General features: G+C 47.0%; 5 protein-coding genes across 5 annotated transcripts; 1 reads left to right on the top strand and 4 right to left on the bottom strand.

Moving 5' to 3' along the window:
* Positions 1–1151: 1151 nt before the first annotated feature.
* C8R40DRAFT_1164149 (fungal-specific transcription factor domain-containing protein) lies at positions 1152–4672 on the bottom strand (the record flags this gene model as incomplete). Its single annotated transcript, XM_046230452.1, has 13 exons — positions 1152–1239; positions 1297–2049; positions 2194–2330; positions 2406–2638; positions 2692–2809; positions 2862–3021; positions 3070–3138; positions 3199–3353; positions 3401–3754; positions 3815–4253; positions 4302–4321; positions 4371–4453; positions 4564–4672. The coding sequence occupies 13 exons, from the start codon at positions 4670–4672 to the stop codon at positions 1152–1154; spliced, it is 2718 nt and encodes a 905-aa protein (XP_046079075.1).
* A 681-nt stretch (positions 4673–5353) lies between these two features.
* C8R40DRAFT_1157072 (uncharacterized protein) lies at positions 5354–9759 on the bottom strand. Its single transcript, XM_046229619.1, has 4 exons — positions 9572–9759; positions 9370–9522; positions 7966–9312; positions 5354–7903 (listed from the first exon to the last, which is right to left on the bottom strand). Exons 1-4 carry the CDS (start codon positions 9663–9665, stop codon positions 5799–5801), a joined length of 3699 nt encoding a protein of 1232 aa, XP_046079074.1. The 5' UTR covers positions 9666–9759; the 3' UTR covers positions 5354–5798.
* Positions 9760–12671: 2912 nt separating this feature from the next.
* Positions 12672–14361, bottom strand: C8R40DRAFT_1178357 (uncharacterized protein; the record flags this gene model as incomplete). Its single annotated transcript, XM_046232859.1, has 5 exons — positions 12672–13286; positions 13346–13363; positions 13421–14101; positions 14168–14279; positions 14342–14361. The coding sequence occupies 5 exons, from the start codon at positions 14359–14361 to the stop codon at positions 12672–12674; spliced, it is 1446 nt and encodes a 481-aa protein (XP_046079073.1).
* A 686-nt stretch (positions 14362–15047) lies between these two features.
* C8R40DRAFT_1275373 (thioredoxin-like protein) lies at positions 15048–16166 on the top strand. Its single transcript, XM_046234115.1, has 4 exons — positions 15048–15359; positions 15412–15486; positions 15551–15887; positions 15941–16166. The coding sequence occupies exons 1-4, from the start codon at positions 15186–15188 to the stop codon at positions 16066–16068; spliced, it is 714 nt and encodes a 237-aa protein (XP_046079072.1). The 5' UTR covers positions 15048–15185; the 3' UTR covers positions 16069–16166.
* A 481-nt stretch (positions 16167–16647) lies between these two features.
* C8R40DRAFT_995875 (uncharacterized protein) lies at positions 16648–17411 on the bottom strand (the record flags this gene model as incomplete). The annotated part of the gene is made up of 2 exons (XM_046236777.1): positions 16648–17060; positions 17114–17411. Coding segments are annotated over 2 exons (711 nt in total), but the record flags the coding sequence as incomplete, so codon positions are not given.
* Between the last annotated feature and the right edge of the window lie 1088 nt (positions 17412–18499).

Genomic DNA, 18499 nt, shown 5'->3' with positions numbered 1-18499 from the left:
AAAGTCATCATCCCCTTATCGTGGAGTAGCAGTCGTCGTCTCCGATCGTGTGGATCATCAAGCTTGACTCAAGCCGCACAAGTTTGAGAATGATTGATGAGTGTTGAAGATGTCGGAGGGTGTAAAGGGTGTAACGTCCTTCTTTAATCCCCTTGAACCACAAGATAGTAAGTGTTTCAGTATTGTCCATCATGATTGTCTAGTATGAAGACTGGTAGTAATTGATACAAGCGTACAAGCTAGAATCGATCAAGATAATCCAGAGAGAATCAAATCGCCTCATAGAAGGACAGGTCGCAGTAAGTAACGAGGCTGTCCAGGCGAAGATGTCACAAGATTTTTTCTCGGTATTGACTCGTGCCAAGATTCCATAAACAGAACAAAGGGAGAGTCGAATGAGGAATTTGAGGGGCAGAACGGCGCCAAGTGGTGCTGTACTCAACGACACATGCATCAATAAGGTTCTGTAATATTTCAGAGCCGCTTTCTGGTCGAATTGCTCAAGATTTGTAGGTATTACCCATCAAATTTTTCGACCTGTCCTGCCGGCCAAAGCGGTATATATCAGGCTCGACGGGGAGGACAGACAGCTGCGTCTTATTCGTCCACCTGATGTCTCAATACAGCGCTGTGCATGATTATTTAACCTTTTGAATTTCTTGCTGTCTATTTATGTTTATGGTTTGTCCAATAGATTTTGCACCGAAAAAAGGATTTTGGCAAGAGCCCGCTCAGTCCGACCATCCCCAGCTGTCCCCAAAGAGAGCCTGGGCCCAAAAATGTATTGGTCAAACAAGACATACCCTGCGTATATTTGAATAACCCTCAAAGCGACGTACATAAGGACGAGTCTTTCCACAACAGTATCTTTTAGCTATGCATGCAAGCTTGTGGGTCCTTCTGTTGCTGCCGCAAGAATTATACCTGGTCGAAACGGCCAAACTTGGAGACTACCTGGAAATTTTCTTGCTGTTTGGTGGGGCACTACAAGCAACAATTGAAAGCGAGATATGAGATATTGAATACATCGAGGTGGCGCTACATCGTTTATTCTACTTAAATCTAAACTACCTATAACCGAGAACATACCCGCGAAAGGCTCGAAAGCCAGAATTAACGAGGGTAAAGGATTTTTTGTTCAATACACATTCTTAACCTTGTTGGAAGGAATCTTGACCACGATTCATGGTTTGTGTTAGTTCGCTCACGTTGGTCAAATATGTCCCCCAATCATCGAGTCTACAATGCAAAAGGTTACTTGCTGAAATCGGACAGCTGAAAATTGAGGGGACTCACTCGAACCCAGAAGGTGCGTTTGACCACATGGCGAACGTATCACTATCTAAGGACATAGGCATATTTACACCGTTCCTGCTTGAGAGCAAACCGTCCGAAGGATGTAGTGGTGAGTCTCCAGAATATGCAGCCACAGAGGAAAGACCAGGACCCGCGGTATCATTCAGCGGACCATTGTGGTATAACATTGAATCATGCACAGCGGAATTCGTCGGTGGAGCAACTCCGCTTTCGTTATGACCATAGTTATAGTATTCAGGCGGGATGTATTGTGAATGTGTGACGATTTCGGGCACATTTGAACTGGAAGATCCCGCACGATGAGGAGGACACCAGTCTAGAGGCTGCGAGTTGGGATGAGGTCTTGCCGAAAAGTTAACCTGTCCATATAGGGGTAATCGACCGAGCTCATTGCTGTAAACGGGAAGAGAGAAGAGTTGCATCCCAGGGGATGAGTCAGTTGAAAGTGCGCTTTCGCCTACAGCGGTATGATGAAGCGATGATGTCGCGGTTGCCGTGGGCTTAAGAAAGTCAAAATTGCCTGACGTAGCAGCAGAAACACGTCGAGAACCGGCTATGGAGCGCGAGTCCGGAGAAACAGGGGCGTCTGAAAGCGAAAGGCAAGGACTGCCCTCTGAAGTTTCTGCGGATGACATTGGGCTTTCGGCTCCTCGTTCCCGCTTGTTCGTTGCCGTTGGGCTAGCATTAGGTAGAGGAAGCTCGCCAACAGAAGCAAGTTCGTACAGAATATCCCTAATTAACATCATCATTCCGTCCGTTTGGATCTAACGAAGTGGTAGATAAATACCATAATCGACCACAAGAATGCCATCTAGTCACAGCCGATTGAATACGCGAAAGTCAGCTCGATTCCATTGAAAATTAGGAAATGCTCACTTGTCTTCGCAGCATTTAAGCGATTGCATGCATTTGTACACATCAGTCATCTCCTTATTTGGGTCAGTAGACAAACCAGAGCGTTTGCCACCCCAAATGTTCAATAGAAGGACGATGCCAGCCGTGAATGTAGTAATCTGAGAACATCGTACGAAGTTGATGAAAAGGCATATATCAAACGCCCTACAACGGGCGGAAAAAGGAGGACCTACCTGTGAGAACGGAAGCACAGAAGTTTGTCTTTTCCTTTGCACGTCAATGATGTGACTTGCCGATCTCGCTGCGTTCGTACAAATAGCTAAGGAAGGAAACGATAGCGGCGAGGGCTTCTTCGGGGAAGGAATGAACGGCCTATGGACAAGGATTTGGACGAGATAATAATGTGAATAAAGCATAACCGATTGACTGAAGAAAGTTTCATCTTCGCGATTAGGATCCCAACGGACTAGAGGGTGTCATTAGTATACGAGGAGTTTAGACGAGAACGGGTAGGCTTACGATGATCGGGAACTGAATCTACCCATCGGTTCAACGCAGAATCTAGTTCTGCGACGATATGTTGCTCCCATTGGACTTCTCCAAAGCCCATCAGGATCTTCGACTTGTTAATGGCATACTAGGAATTTGAGAATTAACACGAGGTTTTGCAAAGCGATTCTCGAACTTACAATGGTCCTCAGCGCTATCGATAGAAGTACATTAAGCCTGATGAAAGTATTAAACGCAGACACGGTAGAAGGTTTTCCGGGAGGTTGTCTGAAGGCCATAGCTGGATCTGGGTGCTCCCAATACTCGTCGTCACATTCGACAGGCATGTCCAAGTCATAACTACAGAAACGGTCCAGAAAGTCAAGTTAATTGAAAGGATCAACTCACTCTTCGTCCTGTATAGCACAAGGTCTACCCAACCCCGTACTGAACATACGATCCATACAAACCAAAACCCTTGTTCGTATAAATCGTCAAAACCAATTATGCATTCATAAATCGTCTGGGAAGTTTTACCAAAAGGCTCTTTTCCATAACTCATTTTCTACTGTCAGGGGTTTTGTTGGTTTACGCCGGTGGGCACCCACATCTTGCGCGAGCCGAATGCCTATGCCAACCATTGTCCAGCATGAATGAGGCGCAGATGAACCTTGTAAAAATTGTACCGAAAGCTGCGCAACATGTGAGGAATGAGAGAAGGAGTGGATTGAACACATACACAATAAAACTGAAGGTCATACAAGGTGGGTGGTGCCAACAATGACTTGCGTACTAGTTGAACTTGATTGAAATACCTCCATCCGCACGAATGCCAAGAGCGAACTCCGTCAAGTAAGACTCTTCGATCATCGATATACCTCGATCCAACCGCACAGACCAGCAGGACAATTGCAGCGAACATATCGTCGTGGTAGTGCAGCTTTTCTAACACGGACCGTTCGAATGTCGGACGATGGAGGAGAGGAAGGATAATGTTTACGTTGTCAAAGTAGGCGTTAATGAGACTTGCCAGAAGATCTGCTTCCGGAAAAGTATAATTAAGACTAGAATTATCAGATGCATTATCCTCCCACTTATGCAATGGATAAAGTAATCAGCATATGCTAGATCAGGAAGCAAGTGTAGGACGCACAGGCAGAGGTTGCCAAAATTCTGGTCTGCGTTCTCCCAGTACGACAGGTTTCATATCGGTTTTCCTTCCTGTGAATTCCTGCTTTAGGTCAATTGCTGTTTTGATGAGCATAGCACCGCTTGATTTCCCGAAGAATCGATACTCGCGGGAATCGACTTGCAGGCTCTTGATGTTATCAGCAAGTTCTATGTGTTCTCCGTCCTCCGCGTTTTGTTGTGAGGATGATTCTGGAGATATGTCCCACCGACGAATGGCACTAATGGCGGCTTCAGTAGTGCTATTTCTGCTCGGAGGAGAGTGTGCGTTTGGACGCTGCCAGGAGTTGTTCCTCTTGCCTGACAAATTTGATTCCAGCTCCTTCGCGAGGTCCAAGTCGGGCATTAAATTGTGGAAGAGGGTTGTTATCTTCTCAATTCGAGTTTCCAAGCTTTCAACGTATCTAGAGCATGAATTAGCGAGTTGGAATGTGATTCAAAGAAAGACTAACGCCTTTGGGGGTCCACGTTTCTAGTAAAGAGCTGAGGTAGCTTCATCAGGATAAATCGACGTGACGCACCTTGGCTGCTTCTACATAAGTGCAATCAAAATTGGAGGCGATACAGTTCGAGCATTGACTCCCACGCATCTGGATTCCGTCGCCTTTCGTTGTCCATGTTAATCTGAGTTGTTAAAGTTGAAATAAGACAGAGCATACATCGTACTAGGGAAGAGTCAGTTATATTCAGAGCAAAACAGGGGAGAAAAATCACTTTTGCGTTTACGACAAGAATCACAGGCTCTAGCAACTCGTCTTTTCTTGGATTGAGACGGCTCATGGGAGCTTTCGCGATCGTTGAGGTCGTCTTCGTTAGACGACATGAAAGTTCTCCAGATTTAGCCCAAAGATTTAGCCGAGAATATCTTAAAGAGCCTTCGGTTTGGTAATCATCATTAATAATTATGCAACAGTGCCTGACATCATGCCGATACACTTTTAAGTGTTATTGCACCGCAGGATTAAAACACCACGTCCTAGAGCTAAGCCTAAGCAAATAAAATGAGGCAAGACAACCTGCAGTAGCTAGTCCATTCTCATCCAAAATTTACGCCCTTTCTACTCCTGCTAATTCCGCAGCACGCTATTATAGCAAATTTATGGCAAAATCACCTCGCTATTTTTCTTCACGGCAAAGTGGATATATATCCTATCCTATTGCGCAAGAAGGATTACGTGCCCCACTGCCGCAGTACTACGCAAGCCAATGGGCATGCTTTGCCATCGTACCACAAATAATCTCAGCCTGATGATTAATTCTCTGAATGGTAAAGAATCGCCGACTGTGTCGGGTATCCCTTGCTCGGGGTGCCCCGTCCGGACGCCCCATTACACTAGTACTTCTGACTGAGAGGTCCAACTACTGTTCAGTGTTCGTTCAGTGTTCTATATGAGACTGCGCGGGGCCATGCCCCGTGCAAAGTGAGATTTTGAGAATACCTAAAGATCAATGAATAATATTTGTCTTCTTCTGACAATTCAAGAGGTCAGCGAAAGGTTTAAATAACCATCACGGAAATGCATTGTGTATTATTACACTGAAAGTACAGTTGAAATGAGGGATGATAGATGTGCACAAAAGCCCTATAACAAAGGAAAAGCGGTGAAGGTAACGAATCCAGAAATGTCAAGTGAGTAAGTACTAGAGTACAATTTTAAGAGTAAACGAGGAAAGCGATGCATAGGGGGTGTGGTGTGCAAGTAGTAAGGGATGTATAGCGTATGTATAACGACGATGAGTCGGTGATCAGTTAATGCAATTTGGAAAAGTAAAGGAGAATAAGAAACATTTACGAGCGAAGTAAGAAGAGACACAATACAAAATGCAACAACCCATGGAAGAAGACAAATAAGTGCAAGTCTTTGCACTCAGAAGACATCAAGTAACCCTTTGGTCCATTGTTCATTGTTGCGAGAAAAATCCGGTTGTATACAAAATAGCAAAGGTTATTATCGCCCGCCGCCCGCCCAGCTTCGATTTCGTTGCATCACCACTGGCCTTATTGGCTCCATAATATCCTCATCGGAACGAGCGTCCTCCACTTCTTGGGGGATCGATTCCCCAGGTTCAGGTCTCCTTTTCTTCGTCACATGCACCACAGTGGGAATGGCTGTTAACGGTTGTAGTGTCGGACTCAATGCACTACTGCTGTTTCTCCGCGGGCCATTTAATTCCTGATTACTGATCTTTCTGGACCAAAGGAGGTTCTGACGCAGACTTTCTGGCATTTCCTTTCGAAGCATCAATTGTCGGGTAGTATGAGGCGAGGAGGGGGGTGCTGCCGGAGGTAAGTTATATGGGAATCCGAGAGGCAGCGGAACCTGAACCGGAGGTGTAGAAATCCTTTCGTGAGTATTTGCGATATATTGCGATTTGGAACGATGTGGCTGGGGTGCTGGATAAGGATGAGGGTGTAGAGGGAGTGCCGCAGGGGGTCCCGCTTGAGCTGAACTGGACCCTTTCTTCGCAGTCCGTCTATCTGCGATGGCAGCTAGCTTCTGTTCGGCAACGCTCTTGGAAATATGATAGGCTTGGTCTCGATCATCTTCACTTTCTTCTTCCATTTCCATTTCCTCGTCCTGGGGGCGTCCTTTAGGTCGATACGCGCCTGCATTGCTATCAGGCTCTATCTGTCTCTGCTTTCCTTTCGGAAAACCGGCAATTGTCTGGAGATCCCCTTTGTAACTTGACGCCGTCACAGAATTAGCAATGGGGAGAGCTACAGCGCTTTTGGTAGGTCCCAAGGGCGCAACTTTAGAAACGGACGAAGCTGCAACACTGGTACTAGATTCGGCAGCAGATGTTGAACCTCTCTGGGTAGCAGAAGGCCCCGGCGCACCGGTCGTCAAGTTGCTTTTATGATTCCTTACTCCCGCATTAGCAGTAAGGTTGGTCATGGGTTGCATACCTAATCGAGCCAGCCCATTACCAGTACGACCTCCAACCGCAACGTCAGAATACCCTCTTCTATAAGGATGATCTCCGGGGAAAATGTTAGGGTCAGGATTCATAAGTTGACTCAAAAGACCTGATTGTGATCGCGTTGATAGATTCGAATAGCTCCGCTTCGGCACCTTAGCGAACATTTCACGCTGCCGCTGAGCTTCCAGTGCAGCATCCCTAAGCTTTGCATCGTTGAGAGCGTGTGCCTGGTCACGCTCGCTACGATGTGAAGTTCGAGATTGGACGACGGGATGTTGGGATCGCTGGTGAAGTCGAGGTTGATCAAGTCGTTGACCTTGCTCTAGATCTTTCTGCCTCGATACCATTGCCGTATTAGGTATATCAGGTTGTGACTGATGTCTCGAAACACCAGTGGGACGTTTTATATTATTTTGGGTTGGAGCTTGGGGAGGAGCAGGGTGGGGATTCTGTTTAGCAGGTAAATTTGCCTGACTAGATTCCGGTTCGTCCTCTTCGCTAACCCAATCACCATCATCATTATGATCACCGCCTCCTATAATTCCGGGCTCGACTAATGTCCCGCCTTTCTCGGCATCGATATCACTCTTCCTGTCATCCTCAAAATCACTGTCTAAATCCGTTTCTGTTTCATCCCAGTCGTCGTCGTCGTCGTCAGCAAGCACAACCCTTTTCGTACGCGGGGCTTGAATTACAGCTTCGGCAGCAGATAAGTTAGATGCCGCATGGGGAAGCCCGCGCGGCTGACGAGAACTGACGACGAAAGGTACATTGGGAGGAGGCGAACGCAATAATGGACCAGCACGAGCTTCAGTCACAGGCAAATGACCCTGTAAGCGCATCCTATCAGGAGATACTAACGGAGGACAGCTGATACTTGGGCCGGCGTTCGAAGGCGGAGGAGATCTCGTATGTGCTTGGGAAGATGTTGATAGATCCGTATTCGACGGAGAGCCACTGGGAGATTGCGAACCAATGTTGAACGTTGTCCGCCTTGCCGGAGTTGTTGAGTGCATTGGCGGTGGGACTTGAACGGGGTGACCGGGAGATGGCGTTACTAAATGGGTCCGCTGTACCTGAGTTGGTTTTTCTTCAGTTCGGTTGTGTTCATGCGCCGATGAAAAAGTTGTCCCTGAAGGCAGTAGCATTGGATTATTCCAAAAATTCGATTAAGATAATTTCAACCACACGTACCAAGTTGTAACGAGTCACCACTAGCGACTGGTCCCTGACCACGCGTATGACCATGCGTTTGAGGGGGGACTACATTTGCACCCGAACGAGGACCTCTGCGTCCCGTCGCGACGGATGCCTGTGCCTTTTTACGCATCATAAGGCCATCGTGAGCTTGTCCATGGCTGCGACTCCTGCTTCTGCCGTCACTGGAGCCGGATGCGCGCCCGCTTGAGCCCTTACTACTCTTAGCCAAAGGGGGACCGCGGCGACGCCTACCACTAACGTCACTCTCTCCCCAACTTCCGCTAGCGGACGTGGAGCTCTGGCCGACACTGGATTGAAAAGCAAGACCAGGTGGTTGGTTGGAATGACCTTCATCTCCATTACTGTTTTGCATCCCAGTCGAGTAACTTCCAAGCGCAAAAGCAGCTACCGGAGAACCGTGAGCTCGACTCGATGCTGCATCCACTTTACTGGTGGTGAACGTCGCAATATCAGGCCTGATAGGAGAGGGTTCGTCAGAACTACCTGAACTGTGTTCGTCGAGTTTAAGGAAGAATTTTCTCGCATCATGTGGCTTAAGCGTCGCATTAGGAGATCGGGTGTCATTCGAGTGAATGGAAGTCGATGAACTGGCAGTCAAATGGCTGGAGTTAGAGTTGGCAGAAGAGGTGCTGGTGATTGAACTAGATGTATTGGCAGACGGTGAAGGGGGCAATAGATTGTTAGAAACTGGTGAGCAAGATCCGAAGATCGAAGGTTGAGCAGATGATCGAGTTTGAAATGCGGGCATTAAATCAAGGGTTGTAGCTAACGTTAAGTTGAGCTGTCGTCTGTCTCGAGACAACGTAGGCGAGTCGGGGGACATTCGTGGTGGAAGTGGTACGTGCGTGTGTCTAACGGCATCAGAAGCCAGGACGACCGGAAGGACAGGTGTAGCCGGTGGCGTTGGATGAGGCGTCGGGTTGGGAGTGGGATTGACTACGACCACTAGTGGAAAAGGTGAGGCAAGTGCACCCGGAAGAGCATGCGATCCACTTGTGGGAGATATCGACTTGGAAGAACTGTTACCAGAAGCCGGGGAAGTTGAAGCAGACGCAACGATCGATGGAATATTTCTGGCAGCGGCTTCGTCGTTAGAATGAGTAGGGGGTATGATGGATATCGAAAGCAATTCGGCAGCAGGAGTAGGAAGAACAGACGCAAGTCTAACTTCGTGCTCAGCCTTTGTCAGCCTGGAGGGCAGACGAAGCTTGGGATACAAAGGTTGTATCGTTTGTTGCAAATTTGGTATGAAGTCACAAAGAATTTTCCCTATCGGCTGTCGTCGAGGAGAAAATGTGGAAAGCAACGGCGTGATAGTACCTATACCAAAGGTCAAATTTACGTAGACTGAAAGAAAAGGTCCGGAAAGAAGAGTACCTGAGCCATGAGTCAAGACACCTTCTGAGGGAGAATCCGGCGTCAAAGGTCGATACTTAAGGGACTTGCCAGCTATCTGTTGAGACCACAGGCGCCATGAAATATTTTCAAGGCGTCTTCCTTCGTTCAAAGAGAACTGGCACTTGGAGAACACTGGTTCTGAAATTAGTCCACAGCCCTAAAAACAATTCGAAGGACGCACGAAACCAAAGGCCGGCCAAAGCCTCAGAACCGTCGAGATCCTGGAGAGCATCAACGGAAACATTGAGAACAGGTCTCGGAGGATTGTTGAGCATTGGCAGTCGTTGGTAGCGCTCAACCCAACTATTGTGGCACAACGACGAGGGTAACGGAGGGAATATTTACTCGATGGTGATGGTCGAACTAAGCATTGCGAATTCCGCTCAAAATCATCGGGCCGAAAATCCTAAAGTCACGTGTGCATAAATTACATAACAATATTCGAATTTCGGACGTCGTGGTCTGTCAATGATCCCGCCTGACCAGGTCAGATGGACCCGGAAGGCGGCGACTGGCGGCGATCTATACAAGTATTCCTCTGCGTTTTAACCTGAAAACAAGAGTCCTTGTCGAGCTATGTTGTTCCGAACTTATCTTGATCCAGAGCATCGGGTAATTCTATCATTATCATTGCTATCTTTCAGCTTTTGTGCCATGATTTTGCGCACCTTTCTGTCCAACTCCGTCCCAACCTGGTCCCAACTCTTTCGGACGATCAACGGAACCTAACGGGACCATCGCGGATCTTTTCGTCGATGGTTGATAACACTTCTGCCTACAAGTCAACTGACCATCTAACATGCCAGTGTACAGACTCAACAAGTTTCCCTCAACACGTTTTGATGAGACGTTCACGGTAGGTTGCCTGGTTCATACAAATTTGACTACATCATGCAAACAAGGGAGAGTCCAAAGTCAAATGTACTTCTGTCAGCACCTTCTCAAAATGCTGCTACACCTTGGCTACACTATCCCTTAATTTCGGATATCTATAATCCCTTACTTCTCTCTTGAGTCATATTGCTCTGCACATCCGACGAATCAATATGCCAATGCGGCTCGGTGCCTTTCCTTGTCTTCCCCGCTGAATGGATCGATGGATGTATCTTTCCGAGCCATATAGAACTTCACAAAAAGCGAAATCCAAGCCTATCGCTGACCGCACGAACATTGTTCTTAAGAAAAATGTGACTTTTATAATATGATGATAGAGGAATGCACAATGGTAAATTTCAAATGACCCTCTCGACTCTAATCAGCGAAGTCCTGTCGTGTGGGACCAGTGTCACGGTGGGACTGAGATGCATGTTACACACAAGATCATTTATCTACCTTCAACAACCCTTATGGACTTGACAAGGTCAGCAATCAGCAGCTATTTCATATCTCAGTCAAAATGCGTACATAGATCTATTGGACTATACTTCGCTCAACCAAGTTCACAAACTGCACAAACTGCCTCTGTTCTTCTCAGTACGCTAGGACAACTCTTAGTGTGCTAAGGAACAAACATCAACTTCTGGTGAAACTTGAATTAGTAAACTGGCATCGTCATTTGCACTCATGCTGTCGAACATCCCCTCCAATCGAAACTGTATGGAACAGGGTCCATGATTCCAGTGCCTGCTGAAGAGCGATACAATTTCCACTTTGCACAGGAGGTAATGCCAGGGTAATGCACAGGAGTCTTTCAAATTCCAGGGTCAGGCGCGACAGTAAAACGTCTTTAGGCTTTCATCCTTTCGGCCTTTATTGGGTCCAGGATCATTCAAGTTGTATCCTGTAATTCGTTGCACGGCGATCATCGGTTACGGCCTTTTTTACTGCTATATCTCAGGTTTCTCCTCCCAGTGCTCACTTCACCTTCTAGTTGCTGCTGGTGCGCGGTTCTCGAAAATAGACCCAAGGCTGAAAGTTAAGTTAACTGACCACTATGTGTAATATTGTCACAATATGCTCCACATAAGCCACGGATGTTCTCAAATACCCGGAAAATACTATCTAATCATCGCTTGCCATATACCACACTTGTAATATGGGTGAAAGATCTACATTCGGCATTGCAATTCCAATGTGAGTCTTGATCCCCACGGAGTAACAAGTTTCTAATGTTGTAAGAAGCCACAGAACCGTGTCACACAGTGCATGCCAGGTGCATGCGCAGTCTATGTATAGGCTACGAACCTCTATATATCACCGTCATTCATCTCATTGCATAAAGCCCAGTACATACGCCAATTTGACTTCAAGCTTGCACGCTTGCAGAGACTCGTGCTCAACAAACTATACCAATCTAACTGGTAACAAGCTACAATAAGTCCGACCATCGACTGGCATCCTGAACTTTGTTCATGGTCATATTATGTGCACGCTATAACATCGCCGTAACAGTGAGCATGTGTGACGTGGCATGGTCAGGATACTGTGGCTTATCCGTCCAAAATTTTGATAAATGGATAGATAGATACACGGCTCTCCGTCAATGACGGGGTCCCACAAAGGAACAGTTTGCTCCAGCCGTCTCAGTAGCAAATGCTCATCTAAATCCCGAGATTGTAGCCTGCAATGAGCACAGATAGTAATCTATAGGACAGAGATTTGTATCCAAAAAACTTTGCCATCGAACCAATACGCCGCTAAGTTAATATATGCAGACATGCAAGCAAGGTACATCTGCGCAACAGAGTGGAAGCTCGGTGATCCTACTGCATAATGTCTTACTGAGCTCCAACGATCCAACTTCGCAGTTGTAGAAACGAAACGCGCGAAGGGCCTGCACAGTTTATAAACTGAGATTCTCGAAAAAATCCTAATCGGGCGGGGTCAAAGCGAGTTATATCGGCAGGGTGATTAATAAGCTTACAACTGTTGCAATTGGCTGCACGGTTTTCTTTTCTTTTCCAGACAGCTGGGTCCGTGACACCAGGAAAATAGCTAAAACAGCCGCGACAGTACAAACATATTACTAATTAGCCATTATGGTTCACGAAAAAATTCGATAAGAAGCGAACATTTTTTTACGGTAAAATAGGTTGAAGTAAACGCTATAACTTTGAAATTTTGGAGTACTTTTGTCACTAAATTCAAGACGGAGATTTCAGCGTAGTACAAGAGTTACAAGGTCATGAAGACAGCGAAAGTAAAAGCGAAACCGTGACGGATGACATTGCAACGGTGATTGGTCTTGATATAAAGGAATAATTCCGGAGGAAGGTGGAGGGAAACCGTAGAAGATATCGAGTAGCGAAATAACGAGGTACTGCGTGGTCAGAAAAACTCTTTCAATGCAAGTCATTCGCCGAATCTGAACGTTCGAAGTCGTCGTCATCTAGCGTCAGGCCTTCGTTCAATCGAAGTTCAGTTTTCATAGTGTTTCTGGGTCTCTCTGAAACGCCGGGGACTGCCTGCACTGCACTTCTGCAGCAAGAAGGTCGGTTCAGTGTCAAGGCCACCGCCGGCGCAAAGACAGTTACAGGAAGATTGGTGTCTAATGGTGGAGAACTAAGAATCATTGTGGCGGTCGACGCACGAAGCTCGATTGGGGAAGGAGGAGGCGATTCAGAGCTTTCAAGAATAGAAAGCGGGCTCAGACTGCGAGAACAGGAGCTGAAAGGAGATTCGTGCGAACGCAGCGACGAGGAACCGGGACTCGTATGTATCAGCTCAGCCGAGAGACTAGGAGAGGGACATGCTATGGTGATGATTCCTTGTAGCGTAATGGGAGAGGACGAGGAGAAGGCAGGTGGAGCGAGGTAATCCATAGGCGGTGTCAAGGATCGAGGAGAATACGGGGTCGGAGCGGGAAGACATGAATGATTATTGGCCAAGAACTCCTCAGAAATGAGACATGTGCCCTTGTCTTTGTGATATTTGAGGCCATTGGCGTTGCGATAGGTCTGAAGCGAAATTTTGTCAGATGCGAAACCACTCAAATTCGGTCCAAATTCGATCTTACCTTGATACAACCAGGAGTCTGTAACAGCGTGGAAGTGTTGAGTGACAAGCAAACCGAAAACATGCGAATGCTTACTGGACAATTATAGATCAAGTCTTTCTTCGATACCTTCGATACCTTTTTTTTATAACTAGACTTCGCCACAGGCTCTCGCGATACAGCATTCGTTCGTGGTTGTATGAGACTGCTCTTGCCGGACAGCACTCTGAGTGGCGAATCTGATGGCACGTCCGCGCGACGTTCACGATTACGCAGTCTGGATCTAATCGGGCCAACCGAGCTTTCACGACCGTGTTTCGGAGACTCAGGCTCTGACTCGCTATCTTGTACAGCCGTTGGACGAAGATCAGCTGCTGCGAGACCGGACGCCACATTTGGTGGAGGTGGGGTATGACATGATTGTTCATGGCGAGGAAACGGATGACGCAGCGGAGGGCACTGAGGAAAACTGTCTGGGTCGCAAGTCATACAATAATCGAGGTGCAAAGTGTCTTTGTACACCGCGCTGTCATTATTCAAATCTCGAGTAGAATATGCGATTGCGAGAATGGACTCGTCAGGAGTACAGTCCGAGTCTTGGTCTTTGAACGGGCTTGTCGCTCGAGGTGGGCTGGAGATTTCAGAAAGTTCGGAAAAGACCTTAGGAGGCCATGCTCTCATACCACTCCGTCCAATATGTGCTTCCTCGACGTGATCATATAAGTCATGAAGACTAGGAAGACGAACATAACAGCAGATGCAGACAAAGTTGGAGCACTAGAAAGGGAAAAGAAAAATAATGAATGTTTGTATAGCAACGACCAAGTTACGCTTGACACGAACGAAATTCCGTTGGAAGTTTGAAACTAGATCACAGTTTCCATTGGAATAAGCTCTGTCAGAAGCATTTTTTGAACATGTGAAGGCCGAAGTTGATTGAGAAAGACCGATTGGGCTGAAAATTGGAAACCAATCCGTGTGGGCGGTGAATTATGTAGGAAGGCAAGGGGAACTCACGTATCATTGAACCAAACCATAGGCAGTCACACTAGGAGAAAAACAAAGGGGGGGGGGTAAGGAAAGGGTCGCAATGGATCCACAAAACTTGTGATGATATAGAGACAGATAGAGACGTACTACTTTGATACAGCGTAATCAAGGATAGAAGAACTCCGATGTTTTAAAGGAATATGGAAGTCGAAGCACGGGGGATTCTCCAGCAGACCTCATTCTACCTCATTCAGGAAATTCCTGCTCCCGGCCCCGCCGAAAAACAGCTTTGAACGTAAGCAGAAGCCACCTCAAGGCACAAAATCCAACAGCAAATCGACATTGATGGTCGAAAAGCGGGAATTGTGGAGAGGTTGTATCGTTTTTGAATGCAAGTTTTCAGAGCGAGTCTTTTGACAACAGTATAGTATAGTAACCAGGCAACTTGCAAGTCTCTGAGATGCATATGCAAAAAGCATAACAAATTGTGGGTCCTTCGCTATGGTGACCTTTCAAGCTTCCGAGTCAGCGAAAAGATCATCGACATCGAAGACGTTGCGAGCCTGTTAGACCGAAAAGAAGAATACAAGTCTGGAGGTTTTAATTAGAAACCAGTCTATGCGTCTTACTATTTTACGCGTGAAGGATTGTAGAAGTGCCAGTGATCAGCGGCTGCACATGAAGACTATGAAGACCTTAGCTTGACCCTCGGCGTTTTATTCGGTATGATTACTTCGCTCTTCGGGATTTGGAATAAATCACTACACACCCAGGGTTCCCTTTCTGTTCATTGTAGTTCAGGATCTGGCCGCACGGCAAAAGATGAGATGACAATCACGACATTTGACAAACATTCAACAAATACCTCGCAATGTCCAACTACCATGAAGTTACTTCCCCCTCGCATTTCCAACAGCTTTTATCCTCTGATCTCAATCGGGTTTCCGTGCTCAATTTTTGGGCAGAATGGGCGGAGCCCTGCAAACAGATGAACGCTGTAACTGTCGAGCTGGCGAACAAATATCCTTCGGTTTTATTCTTGCAGGTATTTCGCAAGCTCGAACGTTTGTTCCACTTTTCTCAAAAAGTACTTACAGATAGAAGCTGAAGCACAAAGTGATATTTCGGAGTCTTTTGATATCGAATCGGTTCCATCCCTGATACTGCTTCGGGTAAGCATCGGGCTTACTTGTGTTATATCCGGATGTTGCTCAGTCGTTTCACTACACAATACAGGGTCATACACTCTTGCAACGCATCTCAGGTGCAGATGCGCCTGCTCTGACTACTGCTGTTGCTAAATTTGCTTCCTCTCCTTCGATCAACCCACTGTCCAGAACAGACCTCCCTCCGGCTAAAGCGTCAAATACAGTCATCGAAGTGGCTGACCCTTCGGAAGATTTAGAATCACGCATGACCAGACTCATGAACCAGAGCAAAGTTGTGCTGTTCATGAAGGGATCTCCAGACGCGCCAAGATGTGGATTTTCGCGGCGCATGACCGGACTACTCCGGGACCAAAAGGTGGACTTTACGCATTTTGATATCCTCTCAGACGAAGGCGTCAGACAAGGTGAATGTCATATATCTGTCGGAATATCGTACATTCATTAACCTGCTTTGCAGGTCTCAAAAAACGAAACGATTGGCCTACCTTCCCACAACTTATCGTTAACGGAGAATTTGTGGGTGGTCTGGACATAGTGCAGGAAATGGTCGAAAACGGCGAATTTGTTGAGACCCTAGCAGTCTAATCTCGAATGAGACTACAACAATGTATGCGAAGATGTTTTGTATCATTATCTCAACAAGCTATGTATCCTATTGACGTACAACAATCAAGGAGCCGTGGAAAACCACCTTTGAAAGACCTCCTCTTCATCTCGCGTATCATCAACTACCTCAGGTATCTCGACTTCTAAATGATGATCAAGCTCTGAACCTTCCGTTGAGAAGTCAGATGAATTATCACCAGAGCTACCTGCCACGAGTCTCTGATCAAGCATTCCAATCATCTTGTTCCATCTATTTTTCTCCTTAGAGAGCCATAGATCCTTGGGCCTAAGTTTGCTCCAAGATGAAGTAGAAGAGGTTTGTGAAGCAATGGTGGAATAAATCGAAGAGACAGGCCTGCTCGTCATACTTGGGTAATCTCGGAACGACAGATCTGTACTGTACAGGTCGGATGATGATGCATCGACAAAGCCCATTTCCCGAGCCAGACTTGCCTGATCAAGAGAGGAGCTAATCCGACTCAACGAAGACATTGCCGTCATAAACGACGTGCTGCAATCCGTACCCGAACACGATCCAACATCGACCGAGCTCGCTTGAGCTTCTCCAACGACACTTTTGATCTCTTCATGAGCCGTGGTGTAGCGCATGCGATGAGCCCACACGCAAGATATATCCTTCCCTGGCACTTTCTCAAACACGAATTCGCCTCCGAGAAGTGCCTTATCGCCCATATACCGCCAGATGGGCATGCGGGCTTTGACGGCGTTACGCAGAACGAGGGAAACACCAGAGAGAAGGGATTTGTGCCGAACATACGTCTCGGGACGAATCTCAGTCGAGTCGGGCAGGGAAGAGGAGGAGGAGGTAGGGGAAATGGAAATGGTCGAAGAGGAAGAAGACGCTGATGATATTTTCGGACCCGCATCGAGCGTACGCAACGTCATCCCAAGCGCAGTATATAACGTTGCAGTAGGGTCAGTATAGACTGCGTACGGGAGTTTGAAAATACCTGTGAAAAAAGTTAGATTGCAGAAATCTGAACAACATTGAGGGAAAACTGACGGCGATAGCTCTTGATCATTTGCCAACCTCCGTTGCCCACAATCACCAACCGAAGTCCTGCCCGCTCAAGTGCCACTGGGTCTATGTTTCGTCCGATCGAATACATGTAATCCTGACACATCGGGCATAGAAAGTGTCGTATGAAACACACGATGGTTTTGACCTTGTCACCAACATCACCGGAATCACCACCAGAAAGTATTTTTCCGAACGAGATGGAAGTACCATCCTCATTGAGCACGCGAATGTACGTGGCTTGAGCGGTCTCAGCCGCGCTGGGAATACCGTCAACTGAAAATGGTGGAACATCAATGGGCTCGGGAGTATGTTCTGAGGCGCATTCTTCTTGAAGCGGTTCCAAACGTTTCTTGGAACGGAAAAATCTGTCTCTGCGCCTGTACTTGGTTTCAGGTTCTGGGTCATTTCGCCCAAACTTCTGTTCCCAGAAATGTTCCAACGACCTCATCGAGGAAGAACTTCGCTTGAGAGTCGGCAGGAAGGTGACTTTGGAGGGGAAAGAAGAGCGGTGCCATGGCACCACTACGTGCGTATCTTTGGAACGAAACTGAACGTTGACTGTGGCTTCTGACTGTCTCGGTTCTTCCACCGTTTCCTCAGATTTTTCAGATATACGAGAAAGAAATGGATTATCAAGAGGGGGCCGCGGCCTGTCTGCCAGGTGCAAATATTCAACCCGCTTGGATGTCGTCGTTGAAGGGGACGGCAAAGGGGATGCATACGCCTCCAGTGCGTGCTGGGGAACAGTTTGCGATCTCGTACGACGTATGGTGGGTGTCGCCCCTATCTCCTGTGTACGAAATGAAATCGTATTAGGTGGCTTGAGCGGGGTACGAGGGAGAGGTTTGTTTGTATCGACAAAGCCGTTGATGCTTGTTGTACTTCCACCATCACTTCCTTGAACGCTTCGGTCATCTTCATCATCCCAATCTAACTCCTCTTCTTCGTCCGATATACTCATCTCAAGCCAAGACGATGGATAAGGATGCCTCCAAGCGCTTGAAATCAAATCGTCATGTTGTATGTTTGTGTGTGGACCATTTCCGCGTTCCACAAAAATGTCAGACGATCTAGTTTCATCTCGGTCAAAGGTTAGGATATTGGCATTCTTCATGTGCCTATTTAGCGCAACCTGCCATGGCTTCAGTGGTTCAAGTTCTGGGTCCGGAAAGAAGGAACAGCGCTTGAGGTTTGGAGCGACCGGGAACTCCGACGAGTATTTGGCAGAAGTGGTAGTGGATGGATTCGATTTGTCTGTAAAAGAGACGGGATGCGAAATCGTCGCTGATAGTCGAGGGGATGAACGGGATGAATAAGAGTCATCTGTAAGATCAGAAACTGAGGCCGGCACACCCCTAAGCATGACCA

Source organism: Lentinula edodes (genome assembly GCF_021015755.1).
Source record: "Lentinula edodes strain Le(Bin) 0899 ss11 chromosome Unknown C8R40scaffold_80, whole genome shotgun sequence".
In the NCBI taxonomy this organism is placed as follows: Eukaryota; Fungi; Basidiomycota; class Agaricomycetes; order Agaricales; family Omphalotaceae; genus Lentinula; species Lentinula edodes.
Note: the sequence above shows the minus strand (reverse complement) of the source record. Positions and strands in the feature narration are given on the sequence as shown.